General features: G+C 41.1%; 1 protein-coding gene across 1 annotated transcript; it reads left to right on the top strand.

Annotated features, from left to right (window-relative positions):
* The first annotated feature begins 71 nt into the window (after nt 1-71).
* LOC143286420 (uncharacterized) lies at nt 72-19,199 on the top strand. The gene is made up of 20 exons (XM_076593980.1): nt 72-108; nt 1,298-1,363; nt 1,901-2,045; nt 2,685-2,785; nt 3,344-3,364; nt 3,856-3,882; nt 4,975-5,039; nt 5,457-5,608; nt 6,090-6,193; nt 6,891-7,031; nt 8,205-8,307; nt 8,961-9,043; nt 10,271-10,387; nt 11,128-11,190; nt 12,560-12,723; nt 14,709-14,817; nt 15,173-15,292; nt 15,732-15,806; nt 16,789-16,905; nt 18,564-19,199. Exons 2-20 carry the CDS (start codon nt 1,319-1,321, stop codon nt 18,657-18,659), a joined length of 1,848 nt encoding a protein of 615 aa, XP_076450095.1. The 5' UTR covers nt 72-108; nt 1,298-1,318; the 3' UTR covers nt 18,660-19,199.
* The last annotated feature ends 868 nt before the right edge of the window (nt 19,200-20,067 follow it).

The following is a 20,067-nucleotide window of genomic DNA, read 5'->3' as shown; positions in this document are numbered from 1 at the left end:
GTCATAAATTATCGTCTGCTACATGCTTCCAGACGATCGAGCATCATTGTATAAGACCTTACCGTTTGTTACTGAGGCATAGCATTAAAAAAATCAGCGAAACAAAAGGTGAGAGACCTTTACGACAATGCACTAGAGAAAAGTAGGGAATAATACAGATTTTTTTAAAAGTCATTTTAAGGTAGTCCTTTTAAAATCTGATTCAGTAATTATTTTCCATCGTGGTCACTGAATTTTCTCTGGCATCTTAAGTATCTCCTTTTACGTTTTAGATACATTTGATTTACATGACGAATCAAAATCTGCTGGCAGCGCTATACTTGATGGTCTACCGAGTTAACTGTTAATCGAAAAACAAACACTGAAAACAGATAAAAGTTAACTGATGAATATCGATTTCTGTTAAAGAAATAAAATCGTCAGCAGTGTAATATCGACGAATATGGCACTGTTCTTATTTTTTTCTGTCTTTGAAACGCATTTTGCCTTCTTGATTATGACACATGGTTATGATTACCGATAAGTTTTTACGAATCAGTTACGCTGTGAACGCCCGTCAAAATACTATTTTGTTATCATCATCATCATCATATTATCGTTGTCATCATCGTCATTTTTATACAATAAAAAGTGTTTTCAAATCAAACCATGTATACATTGATTAAGTACTACAATGTGTTGATTTGTACTGAAACAGTAAACATGCAGTGTCATAATAATTATAGCCAGTACACTCTTGTCTGACAAAACGCAATACTTGTAGACACCACAGTGTGGCGACGTGCTCACTTGCGTACGTACGTGCGTGTTCCGCAGTTACTGTTTGTTTTTTATCTTTTAACAAAATTCATTATTTCTTATTTTATTTTTTATTCTTTTTACTTTAAGATTAGCGATACGAAGAGAAGAAAAATCAGACAAAGGTACATAATTCATACCATTTTGCCGATTGGTAGTGCAAACAACTTTGGGTTGAATTATGCCCCTTCGTCTAACTGTAGCAACAATAATTATCCCAGTTAAGTTGTTCGAGAATATTGATTCTTGCATTTGGAAGAAAACACAAAAGAGGAGTAGTAGACAAGAAATTATTTATTGTTTACCACTTCTCTCTGTCTCAGTCTCTCTCATTCTGTCTGTCTCTGTCTCTCCTACCAAAACAGGAATATGTGAGTTGAGACATATGGATGTCTGACGATGGCTGTAGAAGCTGAAATAGCACACACACACACACACACACACACACACACACACACACACACACACACAAGGATAACCATGTCACGCACTGTTACAGAAAACTGCTAAACAGTAGAAAATGGCCACATCCCAGATGGTAAGACCCGAGGAGAAAACTGGAACGGTAAGGAACCATTCCTACGTCCCTCGCTGTGATTCTCTCTCTCCCTCTCTCTTCCTTACTGTGTAATGTATAAGTATGTCCTATATTGGGCGAGGAGTGAATGAAAAAAACATAACAAAAAGCAACAACAAAAACAAAAACACGCGGTGATCGATTATCCCCGAAAATAAAGAATATGTCATAGTCTTTCTGTCACTCTCTCGCCCCCTTCTCCCCAAATGCACATGCTCAAGAAAAAAAAGTATGTGTGTGTTAGGACGGACAACCGTTGCCCGCGTACTAAAGCTCAAAGAGAGCAAACAGTCAGCACCCTTTTCGTTAATTCTAAAGATTTTTTTTTTTAATAGCAAACCGTGTGCTGTTGTTTATTGTTTGTAAGTGTTTGTAGCATTGTGTGCTATTGATTACAATTGTGTTCATGCTTTTGTGTGTTGATCAGTTTATGTTGATAAAAAAATAAAAAATAAAAATAATGACAACCATAAAACATCAAAATATTATGGATTGTTCATATATCGTTTGCTGTGTTTTCAACAGTGGGCGTCCATGTTTCCAGTGGAGCAAGTGACAGAGCAACAGTCTGCTTTATTTGCGAAAAAACTGTTGGCAGTTGCTATTTCAAACATCACCTACCTCAGAGCCATTTTCCCAGAACGTGCTTATGGAGACAGACGCTTAGGAGGTTGGTAATATTTGTCTTCCACTTTTGTACCATTCAGTGTGTGTACTTATATGACTACGTAGATGTGAATGTGCACGCTCGTGAGTGCGAATGAAGATGGTAAGCGGCAAACTGTGTAGGGTTGAAGGTGGGAAGCAGTCAACTGTATAGGGTTGAAGATTGGAAGCGGTAAAATGTGGTTGAAAATGGGAAGTGGTTATCTGTACTGGGTTGAAGATGGAAAGTGGTCAACTGTGTAGGGTTTAAAGTAGGAAACGATAACGTGTATGGGGGTGAAAATGGAAAGCGATAATCTGTGTTGGTTTTAAGATGGGAAGCATTATACTGTATTGGTCTGAAGATGGGAAGCGGTATACTATACTGGGTTGAAGATGGAAATCTGTAAGCTGTGTTAGCTGGAAGCTACGAAGCAGGAAAATGTATTGGGTTGATGGGAAGCGGTATTCTGTATTGGGTTAAAGATGGGAATCAGTTAGCTATATCAGCTTGACTGAAGATGCGAAGCATTAAAATGTATTGGGTTGAAGATGGGGAGCAGTAAAATGTATTGGGTTGAAGATATGTGTTACACGTACCAAAAGTTTTGCTGTTGGAAGTCAGTGTTTGAGCAGTTGGCTGACTGTAGTCACCTCTTCACAGATCTAAATCTGAAGATTCTGAGGGACGACAGCTCATGTCCTGGTGCTTCTCAGGTTATCAAGTGGGTGAAGGGGTGCTTCGACGCCTTGGATAAGAAATATGTAAGACATCTATCTTGTCAATAATGGTACTAGAATTATTAAGTGGTTGGCCGGTAATATAAAATCTCCTAAATACGCGTAAACACACGAATATGTACACAAGTTCAGAACAGCACACACATATGTGCACATACCATACCATAGGTATACCACAGGTACATATAAGATAACAACTCTCATATTTCAATTATTTGTTCATTTCTTTCTCTCTTTTTTTTCATGTTGGCATACCTTAAATTAAGGAGTGAATCTCTCTCTCTCTCTCTCTCTCTCTCTCTCTCTCTCTATCTATCTATCTATCTATCTATCTATCTATCTATCTCTGGACAGCATTGTGTGCTATTAATATTATATAGATTGGAAGAAAGGGCCACGCCTAAAATCTTAATCCTTAAATAAAGAACGTTTTGAGTTCTGAGTTCTGTCTCCTTCTATCTGTCTGTCTGTCTTTATGTGTATATCTCTCTTTTGTTTGTTTGTCTCTCATTAAGTTTGTTTTTGTGTTTGCTTATGTGTTACAAAACTGAATTCGTGTTTAACTTTTCTATTTATTTTCAGCTTCGGATGCTGCTGATCGGGGTATGTTGTCATGCAATATCCGGCTTTTTTTGTTGTTGTTTATGGGTGTATGGATAAAAAAAACCAACAGTTGTTCAATTGATGACATTGGCATGGTTATTTCTGGGTGTGTGGAATGCATGTGTGTATGTGCGCGGATATGTGTTCCAAGTTCAGTATTTTTGTTTGCTTTTGTTTTGCAGAATATAAGATGGGACACTTAATCGATATGAACCACATTAAATTTTGAAGATACAGTGATTATTTGATTAGCATCAGTCTCCAAACATAAATGCTGAAAAAGATACTTGTTTTTGTCAGTGTTTGTTCTCGTTGCGTTTAGCCCAGATAGAGCAATGTTAGAGCTGTATGACTTTCTGCATGTCTGCACATTTTTAACTGCAGTTGTGAACACAACATAGAATAGATGCTGTTATTCAGTTCAAGGATTATTTCCATTTGTACATGCAATACTACTAAAAATTATTCATTGATTTGTTTGTTCGTTTCAGATTTATGTTGACCCAGATGATCCACAAGTAAGTATGGTGTCTCTCAATTTCATAACAATAATCATGTCACTTAGCCTCACAAAAACTTGTAAGCCTATTTTGATATAGCCGACCTCTTGTTCAAAAGACGGGACAAACTACCAAACTGTAATTTGTGTAAAACACTAGTTTAATTCCACGTAACTATGAAATGAAATAAAAGCGACGAACCGACAGCGTGTCTCTCCCCGCGAAACCCATAGCTCTCCGTTAATACTGTGTTTTGCTCCGGGAAGTTGTTTTTTGATGGACTACGTAAATCAACATAATCAGTGTGCCAGATTCACTTTGTGTGTGAGTCCACTTCTTAGTTCAACATAAACTGGCGAACAATAAGTATGACAGGAAATCGGTTTTGACAAAAACAATAATTAATGGACAAGCAATAGAAAAGTATATTTGTTTGACACATTATTGTCTCCGTGCTATCCGTATTTTACGGGAAAATAAGTTGAAACTGCAATCCGGATTTTACAGAAAAATCAGGTGTAAGTGATATCCGGATTTTACAGGAAATTCAGTTGTCAGTGATATCCGGATTTTGCAGGAAAATCAGTTGTATGTGCAATCCGGATTTACAGAAAATTCAATTGTCAGTGATATTCGGATTTTAAAGGAAAATTAATTGTAAGTGCTACCCAGATGTTACAGGAAATTCCATTATAAATGTTATCCGGATTGTACAAGAAAATTAGCTGTAATTTGTGTGCTGTCCGGATTTTATAGGAAAGCAGTTTTAACCATGTGCATATAGACATAGATTTAAGGGAGAATAAATCATGAGAAAAAATTAAATGAAGAATGTTGAAAATGTTATTATGTTGTAATACAATACAATACAATACAATACAATACAATACAATACAATACTTCACATTTAGTACAGTGCAGCATCGTGCCAGGTGAAACTACTGACGCCATGCCACGCAATACAGTACAACAGTAGTCACGATACATAATTATTGTTACGTCAACTTGTATTTGGACACGTATGATAGGCGTGACCAATATCAATGCAGTCTTGTTTCCAAGGTGAAGGACTGACGTGAGCTATAGGTTGTTCTCGATTTCCTGTTGCAGACTGTGATCGAATCATACACATTCAAGTTCTCATACTCAACCCAGTGTGGAGTCGATGTGTACAGGTTGGTTGTGTCTATCTCAGTCTCAGTCTTTCTCCCCCCCCCCCTCTCTCCCTCCCTCTCCCCCACTCTCTTCCCCTCCTCTCTATCTTCCCCCTCTCTATTTCATCCTTTCTTTCCGTACCCTCTCTCTTCCTCTCTCTCTCTCTCTCTCTCTCTCTCTTAACACTTCTCTCCAGCGCTAGAGCACATGATTATTGTATGTGTGGCAGGATAAATTCACTGTTAAACAGTAAGGAAAACGAACAAAGAACACAGAACAGTGTGTTTGTTGTTTTGTGTGGGAATAACATTATGGCGATCCATTCACGGATGTGGAACCATACTAGCAAACTGAGATTTTCATTCGCGTGTGCATGCGGGTGCACGCATACGCACACGCACACGCACATAAAATCCACCCTCCCCAATGATGTGCAGAAACGGGAAAAAGATTACGAGCGTACATGGCACAGAGCAAACAAAGAAAGAAACTATACAGCTGCTACGCACCATCATTGTTCTGACTCAGAGTCTGCAGCCTCTGCCAGACAATGTTTTGATGACAATGAAGATTCTCTACTATGACGAAGGTATGGAGTGTAACTTTGGCTTTTTTCGTTTGCATAGTGCCTGCTTTGTCCTGTCTCTGAAGCGTGTGATAATCCTGGACTGAGAATCAGAATGAATGCTGCGCGCTCTTTGTGTGTGTGTGTGTGTGTGTGTGTGTGTGTGGTCGGGACTGCAAAAGAACAGGTTTGGCTATGGCATGCGTGTATGGGATTCATTTGGTGGCCTGAACTGGCTCAAGGCAATGCCACCGAGACGGAGTACCAACAGAAATAAATAAATATATGAGATAAAAATTAATAGTAATGGCAAAAAAAAAAAAAAAAATCTTGCTTATGAAAGGTAGCTAATAAAATTACAATGCCACCGAGACGGAGTACCAACAGAAATAAATAAATAAATGAGATAAAATAGTAATAGCAAAAAAAAAAGATCTTGCTTATGAAAGGTAGCTAATGAAATTTTGCTAAATGCTCTTGCTAATGAAAGGTTTTGTGATTGCAGTGACGCCCGCGGACTACGAGCCTCCAGGCTTTAAGTCGTCCAACTTTGACAGCTTCCAGTTTGAAGACGAACCCGTCAACATTAAACTTGGCGATGTCGCCACGGTACATGTTCCACTGTTTGTCGACGTTTTGAGAAACACTGTCTGCTGTTGACTATATATGCATCCTTACAGCTTGTTTGTTAGCTTGTTTGCGTTGCATCGTCCGTCATCTTGCCTGAAAAGTTGGATTCTGTTGGAATCAGCATAGCTACTTTTCTTATGAAGTGTCTGAGCGGTAAAGGCATGGAAAAGACGGGAATAGACTAAAAGTTTGACAGACAACAAAACTGTGAGTCGTTGCAGCTGTGCGTTCATATGATGTTGTTTTTTTACGTTGGATGGTACTCAATACATATGCAAGTATTGGTCTATGCTTGTGTTTTCCTGCTAGTCCTTGCCAATTTTGCACAAAACAATAGAATAAAATCACAGTAACTCTGAATGGAACAAAAAACATGTATGGACATGCACGTGTTTTGATCGCCTTAAAAAGGGGAATGTGATATATATATATATATATATATATATATATATATATATATATATATATATATCATATACATATGTGTGTGTGTGCGTGCGTGTGTGCATGTGTATGTGTTCGTGTGTGCTTGAGTATTTGAGAGTGCGGGTGTGTTTCCGAGTGCACGTAAGTACCTGCATGTTTATCTGGCACAATTAAGAGAAATAAACGTAAATAAGAAAAAGGAATTGTAGACACAGTGTGGAAACACTTTAAATGGGAATTGTTGGTGCAGCCTTTCCACGGCGTGAAGATGCGCATCAAGACGGACAAGAAGCAGTTCGACTTCAAGGACGAGGGATCAGGGGATATCACTGGGGGTCAATCCATCAGCAACAGCGGGCTTGACATGGAGCAGGACGGTCTGTCCCAACAGGTAACGCACACGCGTGCGCGCCCACAAACACACACATGCACGTACACACGCGCGCGCGCGCCATCATTGTGTGCCAACCCATCAACAGTGGACTGAATATAGAGCATGACAGCCTGTCCCATGAGGTCACATACACACACACACACACACACACACACACACACACACACACACACACACTGGCACACACAGGAAGTAGAATGCTTGTTATACATCTAACCTATTCTTTGATAACCCAGTGATGAGATTTATACAGAACAAGTAAACTGCCATAACCTCCTCACTGTCAGTATTATCAAGCTGGCCACGACAAGCAGTACACGAGAATGTGCATCGCCTAATAACAGAGGCGCCGTAGAAGAATCGGTTACGCGTTGGACTTCTGATCCAGTGTTCACTTTAATCAGGCTTTAAAGCCTGCCCGTTTCGGCAAGGTGTTGTGCCCTTGGAAAAGTCGCTTTAATCCGATTTTCCTCATATCACCCAGCTGTGAATGGGTACCCGACTTCGGTAGGGGAAGGTTGAAACGGTTGAAGGAGGGTATTGGGCCCCGCCTCCCTATGCCGAGCGGTAGACACAGTGGATGTGAACTGGCTACCCCGATGGTGCTCAAAGTGGATGGTACCAAGTGGTTAAAGCGTTGGACTTTCAATTTGAGGGTCCCGGGTTCAAATCTCGGTAACGGCGTCTGGTGGGAAAAGGGTGGAGATTTTTCCGATCTCCAAGGTCAACATAATGTGCAGACCTGCTAGTGCCTGAATCCCCTCCGTGTGTATATGCATGCAGAAGATCAAATAGGCACGTTAAAGATCGTGTAATTCATATCAGCGCTGGTGGGTCATGGAAACAAGAACATACCCAGCATGATCACCCCTGAAAACGAAGTATGGCCTGTATGGCGGGGTAAATAAACAAAACGGTCATACACATAAAATGTTACATGTCTGTCTGAGTGCGTATGTGTGCGCGCCTGAAATCTGATTGAATGACACAGGAAAGGAATGATGTGCGCCCAATGGCAGCCGTCAATCGGCTCTGCCCAGGTAAGCAACCTGTTGTGCAAATAACCCCGAGTTTGTAAAGCGCTTAGAGCTTGGTTTCCGACCGAGGATAGGCGCTATGTAATTATCTATATCATTAATTCATACCTTTAACCTTTAACTTTCCCGACAGCCAGGAGCTGAGGATGCACACGAGGACACGGGCAACGCCAACAGTGGACCAGGGGCCCAGCTCAAGGAGGCGGTCGTTCCTGTCAGTAGTCCTGCAAAACCAGGTGATCAGTGCTAAAGGACTCCATACAGATGTGCTCAATGGGCACACACACACACACACACACACACACACACACACACACACAAGCGCGCGAGCATTTCAACACGTATCGGTGGTTGAGTGAGGACGGTTTGTGCACGATAGAGAAAGGAAGAGAGAGAGAGAGAGAGCGTACATTGTCTTCAGACGGATTTTGATGGTCTGATCTCTTGAGACCAGTAAGTTTAGGTTTCTGTTGATTGGCAGGTCTTCGCTTGAAAGGGATATGAAAAATATTGTTGATCCTAAAATACGAGAATCGCATTATTCTGATGTTATCATCGATCTTAATTTTACAATGATAAATGCGTTGTCTTTAATGTCATTGCTTAACCCATACTGATTCTTCTTTCAAACTTTTTTTCCCTTGTTTTTTTGTTGCTGTTGCTGTTGTTGTTTTCTTTCCTTCTCATTCTCACTGCTTTACCAACATCCCACACTCTTCTTTAAGACTTTTTTCTCCTTTTCTTTCTTTCATTCTGTCGTTGCTTTTTTGTGTTTTTCCCTTCCTCTTCTCTGTGCATTCTGTCACTGTTTTGTTGTTTTATTCTTTCCTTTCTCTTTTCACGTCTTTTCTTGTCCCCTTTTTTTACATGCTACCCCTCCCGGCGTCAGAAACGGGGAAGATGACTGCAGATACAGACAACTCCGCTAAGGAAGACGAGTTCAGAGTGTCCTGTCCATGTGGGTGTAACGAGGTCAGTACCCCTGACAGCTTAGTCTTTTGTCAAGGACTCTGACTCTCAAACTAGGAGGCAAAATTGCACTGGCTCTTAGTGCTGCAGCCTTGGGGGCTAGTTGACCTTTGGGGACCATCCCAACGCCGACTGTCCTAAAACCCTCTTGGCCGAGCGAGTGGGAGTGTAATTTGGGCAAGACACTCTCCACTAGTCCAGATAGTTGGGACAGCAGTTACTTCCTCTGCTGTTCCGATGGTCATAGTCGAACACGACTGACTATCATACCTCACACCCTTGCTAGGCTGCTTTCCCTGTGAAAAACACGAAAAATAACAGTAGAAAAATATCAGTTACTTTCTAGAAGTACAGAGATGATCTTATTATTTTCTAATCAAGAGCTTCTTTCCTTCTTCTTCTCTCTCTCTCTCTCTCTCTCTGTGTCTCTCTCTCTTCCCTCTCCATCCCTTTCTTTGTCTCATTCCCTTTCTCTCTGTCATGCCTCCTCTCTACCCCTTATCCTTCCGCTTTCCTCCCTGTGCTCTTCGCCCCCCCCCCTTCTCACTCGTTCTGTCTCTCTCATTCTTTTTCTTTCCTCTCTCTCCCATTCTCTCACTGAATCTCCGCTTCTCTCCGTCTCTCAGTACTTCTATCTTCTTCGCTGTCCTTGTGTCATTCCCTTTCTCAGTGTCACGCTCTTCTGTTCTCCATTCATGCTCTCCCCCCATACCCCCCTCACTCTCTCAGACCTTTCTCTCTTTCTCATTTTGTCCAAATACTGTGTCCCTTCACAAAAGAATATTGTCAATGATAATGAAACATTGCCGATTTCATATTCTCTCTTTTGTTCATATTCTCTCTCTCTCTCTTTCACTCTCCCCCTCTCTCTCTCTCTTACATGTCTTTGTCCTCTACATATAATGTTATTGATGTATAAAAGTATGTGATGTAAATCTACATACTTAATAATTAATTTGCTTTTGTGCATACATTTTTCTTACCCCATTTCCCCCAGAGGGCCGGATGTAAAAAAAAGCATTTGTACTTATTCCCTTACCCACTTGAAATGAAATTTCATTCGTTCGTTCGTTCGTTCTCCCCTCCACTGTCTTTCTCTGTGTATGTCTGTCTGTCTCTGCACCCCTCTGCACCTTGTCCCTTCCCTGTCCCATTAAATATAAACCTCTCTGTCTCTCTCTGTGTGTCGTGAAGTAATGCTATGCCGTGCCGTGCTGTGCTGTGTGGCAGGACGACGGCCTGATGATCGTGTGTGACGTGTGCAGCCAGTGGCAGCACGCCGTGTGCTTCTGCATCCTGAGTGAGGAGCATGCTCCCGAGGAGCATGTCTGTGACTCCTGTGTCAAGGTGATTCAGTTTTTTTTTAACACACACTTCTTTGTGTGTGTGTGTATGTGTGTGTGTATGTGTGTGTGAGCATGTCTGTGACTCCTGTGCCAAGGTGATTAGTTTTTTTAGTTACACAGACACTGTCTGCCTGCCTCTGTGTGTCTGTGTGTGTCTGTGTCTGTGTAAGCTTGTCTGTGACTTCTGTGCCAAGGTGATTTAGTTACCAAGACACAGTTTTTGCCTCTGTGTGTGTGTGTGTGTGTGTGTGTGTGTGTGTGTGTGTGTGAATGTGCACATATGTGTGTCACGGTGAATGCGCGCGCGCGCGCATCTGTGTGTGTGTGTGCGTGTGTGACTGTGCACATATGTGTGTGAATGTGCGCGTGTGTGTGTGCGTAAATGGATCTGGGCCCGGCCTGAGTCAAGTTGGTTAGACATTCTGGAAGCGTAAGTCCCTGAGTACATATCATGATAATGTCAGTGCCACAATCCTTAAAAACGCTATTGTGGATATGCAGCGGTTGGATTGTACGATTCATTTTTAATCGATTTAATTTGGTTTGATTTGTGTCTGTTTCTGTGTGCGAATGTATGTATATATGTGTGCGTGTGTTAGAGAGTGTGTGTGCGTGTGCGCGCATTTGTATGTGTGTGTGTGTGTGTGTGTGCACGCGCGTGCTTGTGTATATGTGTTTGAAATAAGATATTGACAGACAAAAACCTATGTTTGTTTATGTGGGTTTTGTTTACGCGTGCAGGCGGACAGCACAAGAAAGCCTACCGATCCCTATCTGAAAGAGCTTAACTCCATAGCGGTTCAGGTATGTATGTCTCCCAAACACTCAAATACACCCCGTGTTCGTTTGGTTTATATGCAAACAAAAGATGGTTTGATACAAAATGTTTTTGTAGAATGTATATGCCCCCTGTTTTAAAATGGTACAGAAGACGAGACATATTTTGTTTGATGTCATCGGATGATGAAAATATTATATAATGCAGTTTTGCTTTGTATCTTTATAAAGATTTTCAGTTATTAAGAGAGACTATATCGTAGTTTTATTGGAAGCTGGTGATGGAAGAAGTCGCACTGTTTACAGTAACAATTACAATGACACATACAGCATCTTGTTGTCCCCTGTTCAAATGGGTCTATGACCTTAACTGAATAAACCATCTTGAATCTTGAATCTCTCTCTTTCCCTCCCCCTCACACACACACACACACACACACACACACACTCCCTCACATACACACCGCACACACAATCCCTAGTATTTTCCACAGAGAGTGAAATGATTAAAACTACCCACCACGCCCCCCATCTCCACCCCCACCGCCCCATCACACACACACACACACACACACACACACACACACACACTCAATGATATACATACCGCACACTCAATCCCTCCCAGTATTTTCTACACACAGTGAAGTGATGTGGGTGTGATAAGAAACTCTAGGGAGAGCTGGACAGTACAAGGTCTTCAGAGAAGAAGCCCCCCTCAGTCAAGTGTTTCGGCCCTCAACTCCTTACACACCCAGGTCATGACTCTTGGATGCCCTTGTATTGCCGCCTTTTTTTTCTTTCCTGGTCCTCAGCAGGTTCGAACCCGCGCCTCCAGGATGTCGCCACTTCAGGACTGAATCACCTTTTCTGGCAGACGTTTTAACCACTGAGCTATCGTAATCCTTATGAAGTTTACTTTCATTCCTTCTCGCCCAGATCCAACTGAAACTCTTTCTGCTGCTTCTGCAATTGCCTTATTGCCTTGAGAGCCCGTGTTCTCTCTCTGCCAGAAATCGACAGCTGTTTCATGAGGCTGTAGGCAGATGCGCTCACAAACCCTCTTGCACCAATCTCTGTGGTAAGGACTTTGGCTTGGAAGCCAGATTCTCTCAGGCTGCTGGCTAGACTAGCATACTTCTCGGTATTGTAGATGTGAGCTTCCTCTATTCTGCTTTCGTATGGCATGGTGAGCTCTATCAGAATCGCCTTGTTTGTTGCCTTGGAGTGGAATACTATGTCAGGTCTCATGCCGCTCTTGCCGATGGCTCAAACTACCCATCACGCCACTTCCCCACGCCCCACCAACACACACACACACACACTTTAATTGCTCAATACTCCTCGTGTACACCGACATCCACACACACACACACACACGCTGTCCCACGTGCAGGCCACGTGCCTGTGGAGGAGAACCCTGGTGGCGGTGATGGAGTTCAGCCGCCTGTTGCCCCAGCAGCTGGCCGCCAGACTGGGCGTGGACTGCAACGTGGCGCAGGGCCTCGTGCGGCGCCTGGAGAAGGAAGGCTTCGTCCTCGCTCCTAACAGGGACAAAAGGTATACACCAAGCTTTTCGCGGAATATTATTGTTTGAAAAGTTAGCTACGTGGTACAGTGTATTTTCCTTTTCACAACGTCCTTGTTCCTACCAAGGACTAAAAGTAACCCCTGCTTTTCGCGGAATATTATTAGACAAGAGAGGCAAGGCCTTCAAGACTCACTTGTCATACACTTTTTAAAAAAATCCAAGCTTTTTATGTATTGAGTATAATTTCAAAATGTAATGTTTAAGATGAGAAAGATCAGTTTAAAGCAAATTAAGTCCCCTAGCATTAATTACAGAGTAATTTCCCTTTTTTTACTATCTGCACCAAAACGTTTGCAAAATAAATAAAACTTCCATGCTTAGCAAAAGAAGTTCCTGTTTGAACAAAAAATGATAATAATGACTGCTCTAGTTGTTGGGTCAGAATATCAGATCAAAGTGCCAAGTTTAGAAAATACAAAAAATACAAATATAATAGTAAATGCAGTTTGCATATGATTAGGCTTCATTATTTTTTTTGTGTGTGCCCATCCCAGAGGTGCAATATTGTTTTAAACAAGATGACTGGAAAGAACTGAATTTTTCCTATTTTTATGCCTAATTTGGTGTCAACTGACAAAGTATTTGCAGAGAAAATGTCAATGTTAAAGTTTACCACACACACACACACACACACACACACAGACAACCGAACACCGGGTTAAAACATAGACTCACTTTGTTTACACAAGTGAGTCAAAAAGTAGGTTACGCGAAATATTGTCAAAAAAGTAAGCTGCGCATTACAGCGTGATTTCCTTTTCACAGCGTCCTCGCTTCTACCAAGGACAAAAGATATACCCCCTGCTTTTCGCGAAATAATGGTAGAACAATAAGCTACGATTTACAGCGTGTTTTCCTTTTCACAACATCCTCGTTCCTACCAAGGACAAAAGGTATACCCCTGCTTTTCACGGAATATTGTCGGATAAGTAAGCAGCGTGTTACATCGTGTCTTCTTTTTCACAACGTCCTCACCGCAACCAAGAACAAAAGGTAATCCTTGCTTTTCGCCGAATATTGTTTGAAAATTAGGCTACCTGTTACAGAGTGTTTTCCTTTTCACAACGTCCTCGTTCCTACCAAGGACAAAAGGTATACTCCAGCTTTTCGCGGAATATTATTGTTAGAAAAAGTAAGCTACGTGTTACAGCGTGTTTTCCTTGTCACAACGTCCTCACTGCAACCAACAGCAACAACAAAAAAGGGGAGTTGGATACTCCTTATATTGTTAGATAAGTAAGCTACGTGTTGCAGCGTATTTTCCTTTTCACAGCGTCCTCGTTCCTACCAAGGATAAAAGGCATGTCCCGTGCTTTCCTCGAAACATCGTTAGAAAAGTATGCTACGTGTTACATTGTGTTTCTCTTTTTACAACGTCCTCGCCGCAACCAAGGACAAAAGGTATGGCCTTGCTTTTCGCGAAATATTAATAGAAAAAGTAAGCTACGTTTTACAGCGTGTTTTCCTTTTCATAATGTTTTCACCCCCACAAGAGCAGAAAATATACCCACACACCTAACATAAAAATTGACGTTAACAGTGTTGTAGGTCTGGAAGTGTCAGCGTTTTGCTAAATAGGTTCCCGTTTCCCAATTTCCTGGGATGGTTGTCGACGGGTATCAATGTTAAACCCGACTGTAAGTAACTAACGAACACATGGTTATTGATTGTTGGTGCCTATTTAAACATTGTTATACACGGATGACATATTTTTCTTTTCAGAACGAACTGGCGACACGGTGTATTCACTGATACGTTCACTGCATCGCGATGTGTTTTAATACAGTGTATTTTGTTTTGTTGTATGAGCCATCATTGCAGTGGTTGTAACTTCTTATTGCATGCTTTTGTTAATTTCCGGGATGATTTTTGTGTTTACTGAACAGGAATGTTGTCGTGTGATGTTAGCTTTTGTTTTCCAGCACTAAGACAATGTCCATTACTTTTTTTACAGGTTGGGTAAAGTGGTACTGAAAAATAAACTAGAAAAGGAAGGCATCCCAGCTTACTTCAGACCTCCAAAGCCAACCGATGAACACAACAAAGAGAACGACACGAAAAAGGTGGGATAGATGAGTTTTATAATTAACACACTCTTCAGTATTCAGTAACGGGTTAATGTCTTAGGACAAGAGTAATCGACTACTGTTCCAATAGTTTTTTTAGTCCCTCTTTAGGGCAAGGGTTGGATGTAAAAAAGCATGTTCCATGCTCATCTATTACCTTCGTAAATAAAATAAAATTGACTTGGCTGCCTTTGTCTCTCTCCTTCTCTCCACCCCCTTTCTCTCTTCCCTCCATTTTTATCACTTTCCCTGTCCTCTCTCTCTCTCTCTCTCTCTCTCTCTCTCTCTCTTTCTCTACCTCTCTCTTTGTCGATACTTTGTCCATATTCAAATGTGCCCCAACAACTTACAGGAAGAAGTTGGCCCAATGGACACGACAGAAGACAATAACAAAGTTTTGAAAAAGGATGCAGACAGCAAGGCAGAGCTGAAACAGTCTGCCAGCAACAAACACTCGGACGTTCAGTCAAAGGTAACGTGGTGTTTTTGTGTGTGTGTATTTGTGGAGAGAGGTGTTTGTGTGTGTGTGTGTGTGTGTGCGCGCGCGCGCGCGCGTCTGTTTCAGTGAGTCCTTACAGTACCAAAATGTACAGTTCCCTGTAGTAACTAACTGGTTGAGCATTTAATAACCTTTCAAAAACTGAAACACCAATATTTTCTGAAATACTGCACAGTACTACCCAGTATCATTTTTTTTTATCAAACCAAACGGATCTGTTTCAGTATCAATTAGATATTTCCAAGAATATTGTAAAATCGACAATAACCACGGTTTTTAACGAATGGTATGGACTCAACAAAGAAAGAAAAAACGATTATCAAGCTTTTGGGTGAAAACTGTAGCAAGAGCAGGTAAATCAGTGGGGCCTGTTTCTTTACATATTCTTTATGATCGTGTGGTGTATGTGCAGCTGTGTGATGTGACGGAAAAGGCAGCGAACATCAGTCTGCACAGCCATCAACTCCGTTCTTCATCTGCACAAAAGGTATGGTTTGATTACCTGCTTTCTTCGTGACCCTGAACTGCGCTTTGTCCTTAAGTCAGAACCTAATGATATATACTGAGATAATAAAGTTATTCTGATTCTGATTCTGATGTAGGTAAGATCATTGGGAATTCACTCATAAGCGAATAAAAGAAGTACTGATGTTTGTCACTCAAACCAAATATTACCCATTCTCATTGCTGAATGCTTGTACATGAGCAAAATTTTAAACACGAAAGGTTGTGGACCTCGAAGAATTAGCATGAAGAATCGCTGGTCAAGTAACACAATACATGACCAGTTTGTTTATTATGATGATGGAAAGAGTTTAGACGCTACATACCTGTTGACCAGTGCTTTGAGATGCCACCTAGATTCTACCTTGGATCCATATGTAGACGTATTTCTTTATGTTGTTTATTCGTGGGTTTTGTTTGTGCCAGTGCAGGTAAGTTTGTGCGCCCATAATGATTAAAGTATGTGTTTGGAATTCTGTATCGTTCTGACAACGATAAAGACAGTTCTTTCTTTTTTTCAGTGTTGATGCGCATCGACACGCATAGCCTGATTCTGCCGTATCCGCTGTGCTCTCTCTCTCTCTCTCTCAAATTTTTTATAACTAATAGGCTGCTTAGAATCTGGGCGATATATTTTGCTTTTTCTTTGTTTTTGTTTTTTTATACAGATCACTTTGTGTGTGTGTGTGTGTGTGCAAAGAATAATTTATCCACTACAAACGCAATCACGCACAAGGTAGAAGGAAAGAAACTAGACAGGGTGTGCGTACCCGGATAGACGATGGGTGAAATACAACTTCGGAGATAGCCTGCATAAATATGGGTTGAAAACAGAAGAATATGCTCAGTGAATGACTGACAGAGAAATATATTTTCTGATGGTGAATTCCCGAGGTCACATATCAACATTTTTATGAAAACGTTAAAAAAACAAGAAAAATTGTGATCAAAACTGTTGCCGACAGAAGCCACCACAGGCCGTGCTGACAGCGAAGAACGACGAAGCCAGCACCTCGGGCAACACGAACAAAGAGAACAGCAAGAGACGAGGACAAAAGCGAGCTTTCTCTAAAGTGGACCAGGTGAAATATATATATACCTACCAGTGTGACGCCACACAGTGTTACTGTACATTCACTCGAACTACTGTCTGTGGACACTGACTGAACACCCTAAAGCGGATGCGCGCCCCCGCGCGCGCACACACACACGAACACACACACATAAAAATCACATAGTGTTGAAGCGAGGTGCACTGACAATAGTTGTGCAAGCAAACAGCACTTCTTGACACGTAGATGTCTTGTTCCTTAAGTTAACGAGTTTTCACTTTAAGTGCTTTGGATTCAATGTAAGTGTGTGTGTGTGTGTTTTATGCTTGCCTGCCTCTGTGTGTGTGTGTGTGTATGTGTGTGTGTTTATGCTTGCCTGCATGCGTGTGTATGAGTGTGTCGCTGTTGTCATTTGCTAGCAGGTTTATGTTTTATAACGTCTTTCTATTGCTCTCACGAACATCCCCACTCCCCTATCTATCCCTAAATCTCTCGTCTTTGGATAGAGGGTGAGTTCATTGAATGCTAGAGTGGTGACGTTACTTGTAATGTGCCCGACTAGGAAGCAAGTGTCCACTTACAGACCAGGATTTTCACTCCTCCGTCCACTTGACTGAGTGGTGGTCTGGATGCTAGTCATTCCGATGAAACAATAAACCAAGGCCCCGCGAGCAGCATTCTCTTAGCGCACGTAAAAAAAAACCCAAACAACCCAGGGCACCAAAAAGGTTGTCTCTGACAAAGTTCTGTAAGAATAAATCTACTTTTATTGTAAACTAAATACCCTTGATGACAGAAAAAAAACAAGAGGCAAAGCCTTCAAGACTCACTTGTGCTTCACACTTTATCCAGTAAAGGAATTATGATGAGAGAAAGAAAAGGTAAATCGTTAAAAATCGTTCTGTATTAGATATCACAATTATAAAATAAGTTTGGGAGAGAAAAAAAGGCACGCGGGCGGGATTGAACCATGCATGTTCAGTTTTGAAGCAAACAGACTAATCCCCATGGCTGCAACGCATCTGCCGTCACTTGACTAAAGTTAATATTTAATGCTGTTTTCTTCTTCGTGCGATAAATGACGTGATTGCACTGGACGTGATAACACCGTTTAAATAATGTTTTTTGTGTGTTTTTATGTGTTTTTGTGTGTTTCTCGATTATTCTTTTATTTCGGCGGTAAAGGAGACGTTGCCATCGCTTCAAGCACATCGTAACACATGGTAGATCTCTTTGATCTGCACGAACCAGACCACAACGGGCTGACGAACAAATGATCGATTCAGTTTTTCATTTATGTTCATTCCAGTTAATACAGTGTCCACCTTAGGGGACATTTTATATGCAGTAAACACGTTGATGGTGTAGTTAGTATCACTGTATGTGTTCTGTCCAGAATTTATATTTCTTTCCTTTTAATTGTGAACAAGAAAAATTAGGTCATGTCTACTCACCAAACACAACCTGCCTTCCAGCAAGTCAGTGGGAAGCAGTTTTTAGAATTTTTGGATTTCGGAACGAACCTTAACGAAATAAAACTGCTAATGATACCGAGTGTACGAAAAATTTTGCTAAACTTCACATGTCATTTTACATGGCTTTTTATCACAACACATGAACATTGTTAGATTCCACACGCCGAATTAACGCGGTTTCTGACCCCATGTTTGTTGGTTTCCCTTTCACAGGCAGAATTTGAGGTGAGCAACAGTCAAGAGATGCCATCCGGGCGAACCACCCGCCGCAGGAAGTGCAGCGATGTGCACAAGTCTATCATGGTGTGAAGGCCGGTGTGCCATGAATACACATTGACAGATCTTAATCTTTTCTTTGCAACAAGTCAGGCATTCACTGGCTATTCAACATAAAGAATGGACAATAGTGATTGAAAACTTTATCATTTCCCGTTTTACTATTGTTTTATTCTTTTGTTTTGTGTTTCTGATGTTGTTTTTTTCAATGCCTGTGACGTTTGTTTCTTCTCTCTGTCTCTCTCTTTCTCTGGGAGTGCGTGTATACCTTACACGTTTGTAAGTAGTATAAAAACGTTCTCACGACAACCCTGTCTTCATTGTTTTTTTCTTTTCATCTTGTTATTCACTTTCAAGTTCATAAGGTTGGCTTTTGTCTTCATTCTTGAATGGAATATGTTGAAAATACATTCATCGCTTGGCATTCAATGTTTCTATGTCTGACAGATGAACAAAGTTATTGTGGTTTTTCTTTAAGCAACGGCCACTGTTTTACAGGTAAAACAATGCCAGTAAAAATTGAATGCTTTGGAATTGCAGCTGACTACATTCTTATCGTTTCTCAAAGTTCAAATAAAAATTCGTTGATCATAAACAGTTTTCATTGTGGCTGCCTCAGATGCTGTGTGTGTGTGTGTGTGTGTGTGTAAACTTTGTACTGAAAAATGAGCCGCCGCCCCCCCCCTCCCCCCCCCCCCCCCCCCCCCCCAAAAAAAAAAAAACCGTACCGAGTCGAACACTGTTTTGTGAGTGTGTGTGTGTGTGTGATAGATATCTATTAAATGGTGTGCAGGTCACACTGTTACATGATTTAGCTTGGGAACTAAAAATAAATAAATAAATAAAAAGCTCTTAATAATCTAAAGGGTTTTGTTTGTTTTTTGAATAATTCTTGCCCCAACAGCTCTCAGGCCTTTCTACACGGTGCTCTTGTATGTTTTTGCTGTGTAAGATTCTTTATGCACCAGGTAACTGTGTACCATGGCATCAGATGTAGCAGTTTGCACTTCTGCCGTCGATTCCCCGTGCAGAAGAAAAAAAAAGAGCAATATAGCCAGTTGAATAACCAAAGATACGACATCAAGGAGAAAAAAACAAACTATAAAGCTGGATAATGGGGGGGAAAGGTTGTTTTTTGTTGTTGTTTTTTCAGACCAGAGGTGACACTTGAAGCAAACGCGTATTTCGGCCCTTAAATATAAAAAAAAGTCGGGTGAAGCGTTTTTATTTTTCTTTGAAAATCACCTCATGAAAATTACAACAAATTCAAATACAAAATGAAAAGTACACAATGTTGTGTAAAGGCCAAAATATTTTCCTCGACATGAAAGAACTACGCACAAAAAGGATATTATACCCCCAAACTTTTATATATACATGGGTAACTTTCTGCAACAGCTACACATTTTCGCATTTGTCTTGTGTGGTACTGGTCATTCTT

The sequence above is a fragment of the Babylonia areolata genome, chromosome 10 (assembly GCF_041734735.1).
Source record: "Babylonia areolata isolate BAREFJ2019XMU chromosome 10, ASM4173473v1, whole genome shotgun sequence".
NCBI lineage: Eukaryota > Metazoa > Mollusca > Gastropoda > Neogastropoda > Buccinidae > Babylonia > Babylonia areolata.
Note: the sequence above shows the minus strand (reverse complement) of the source record. Positions and strands in the feature narration are given on the sequence as shown.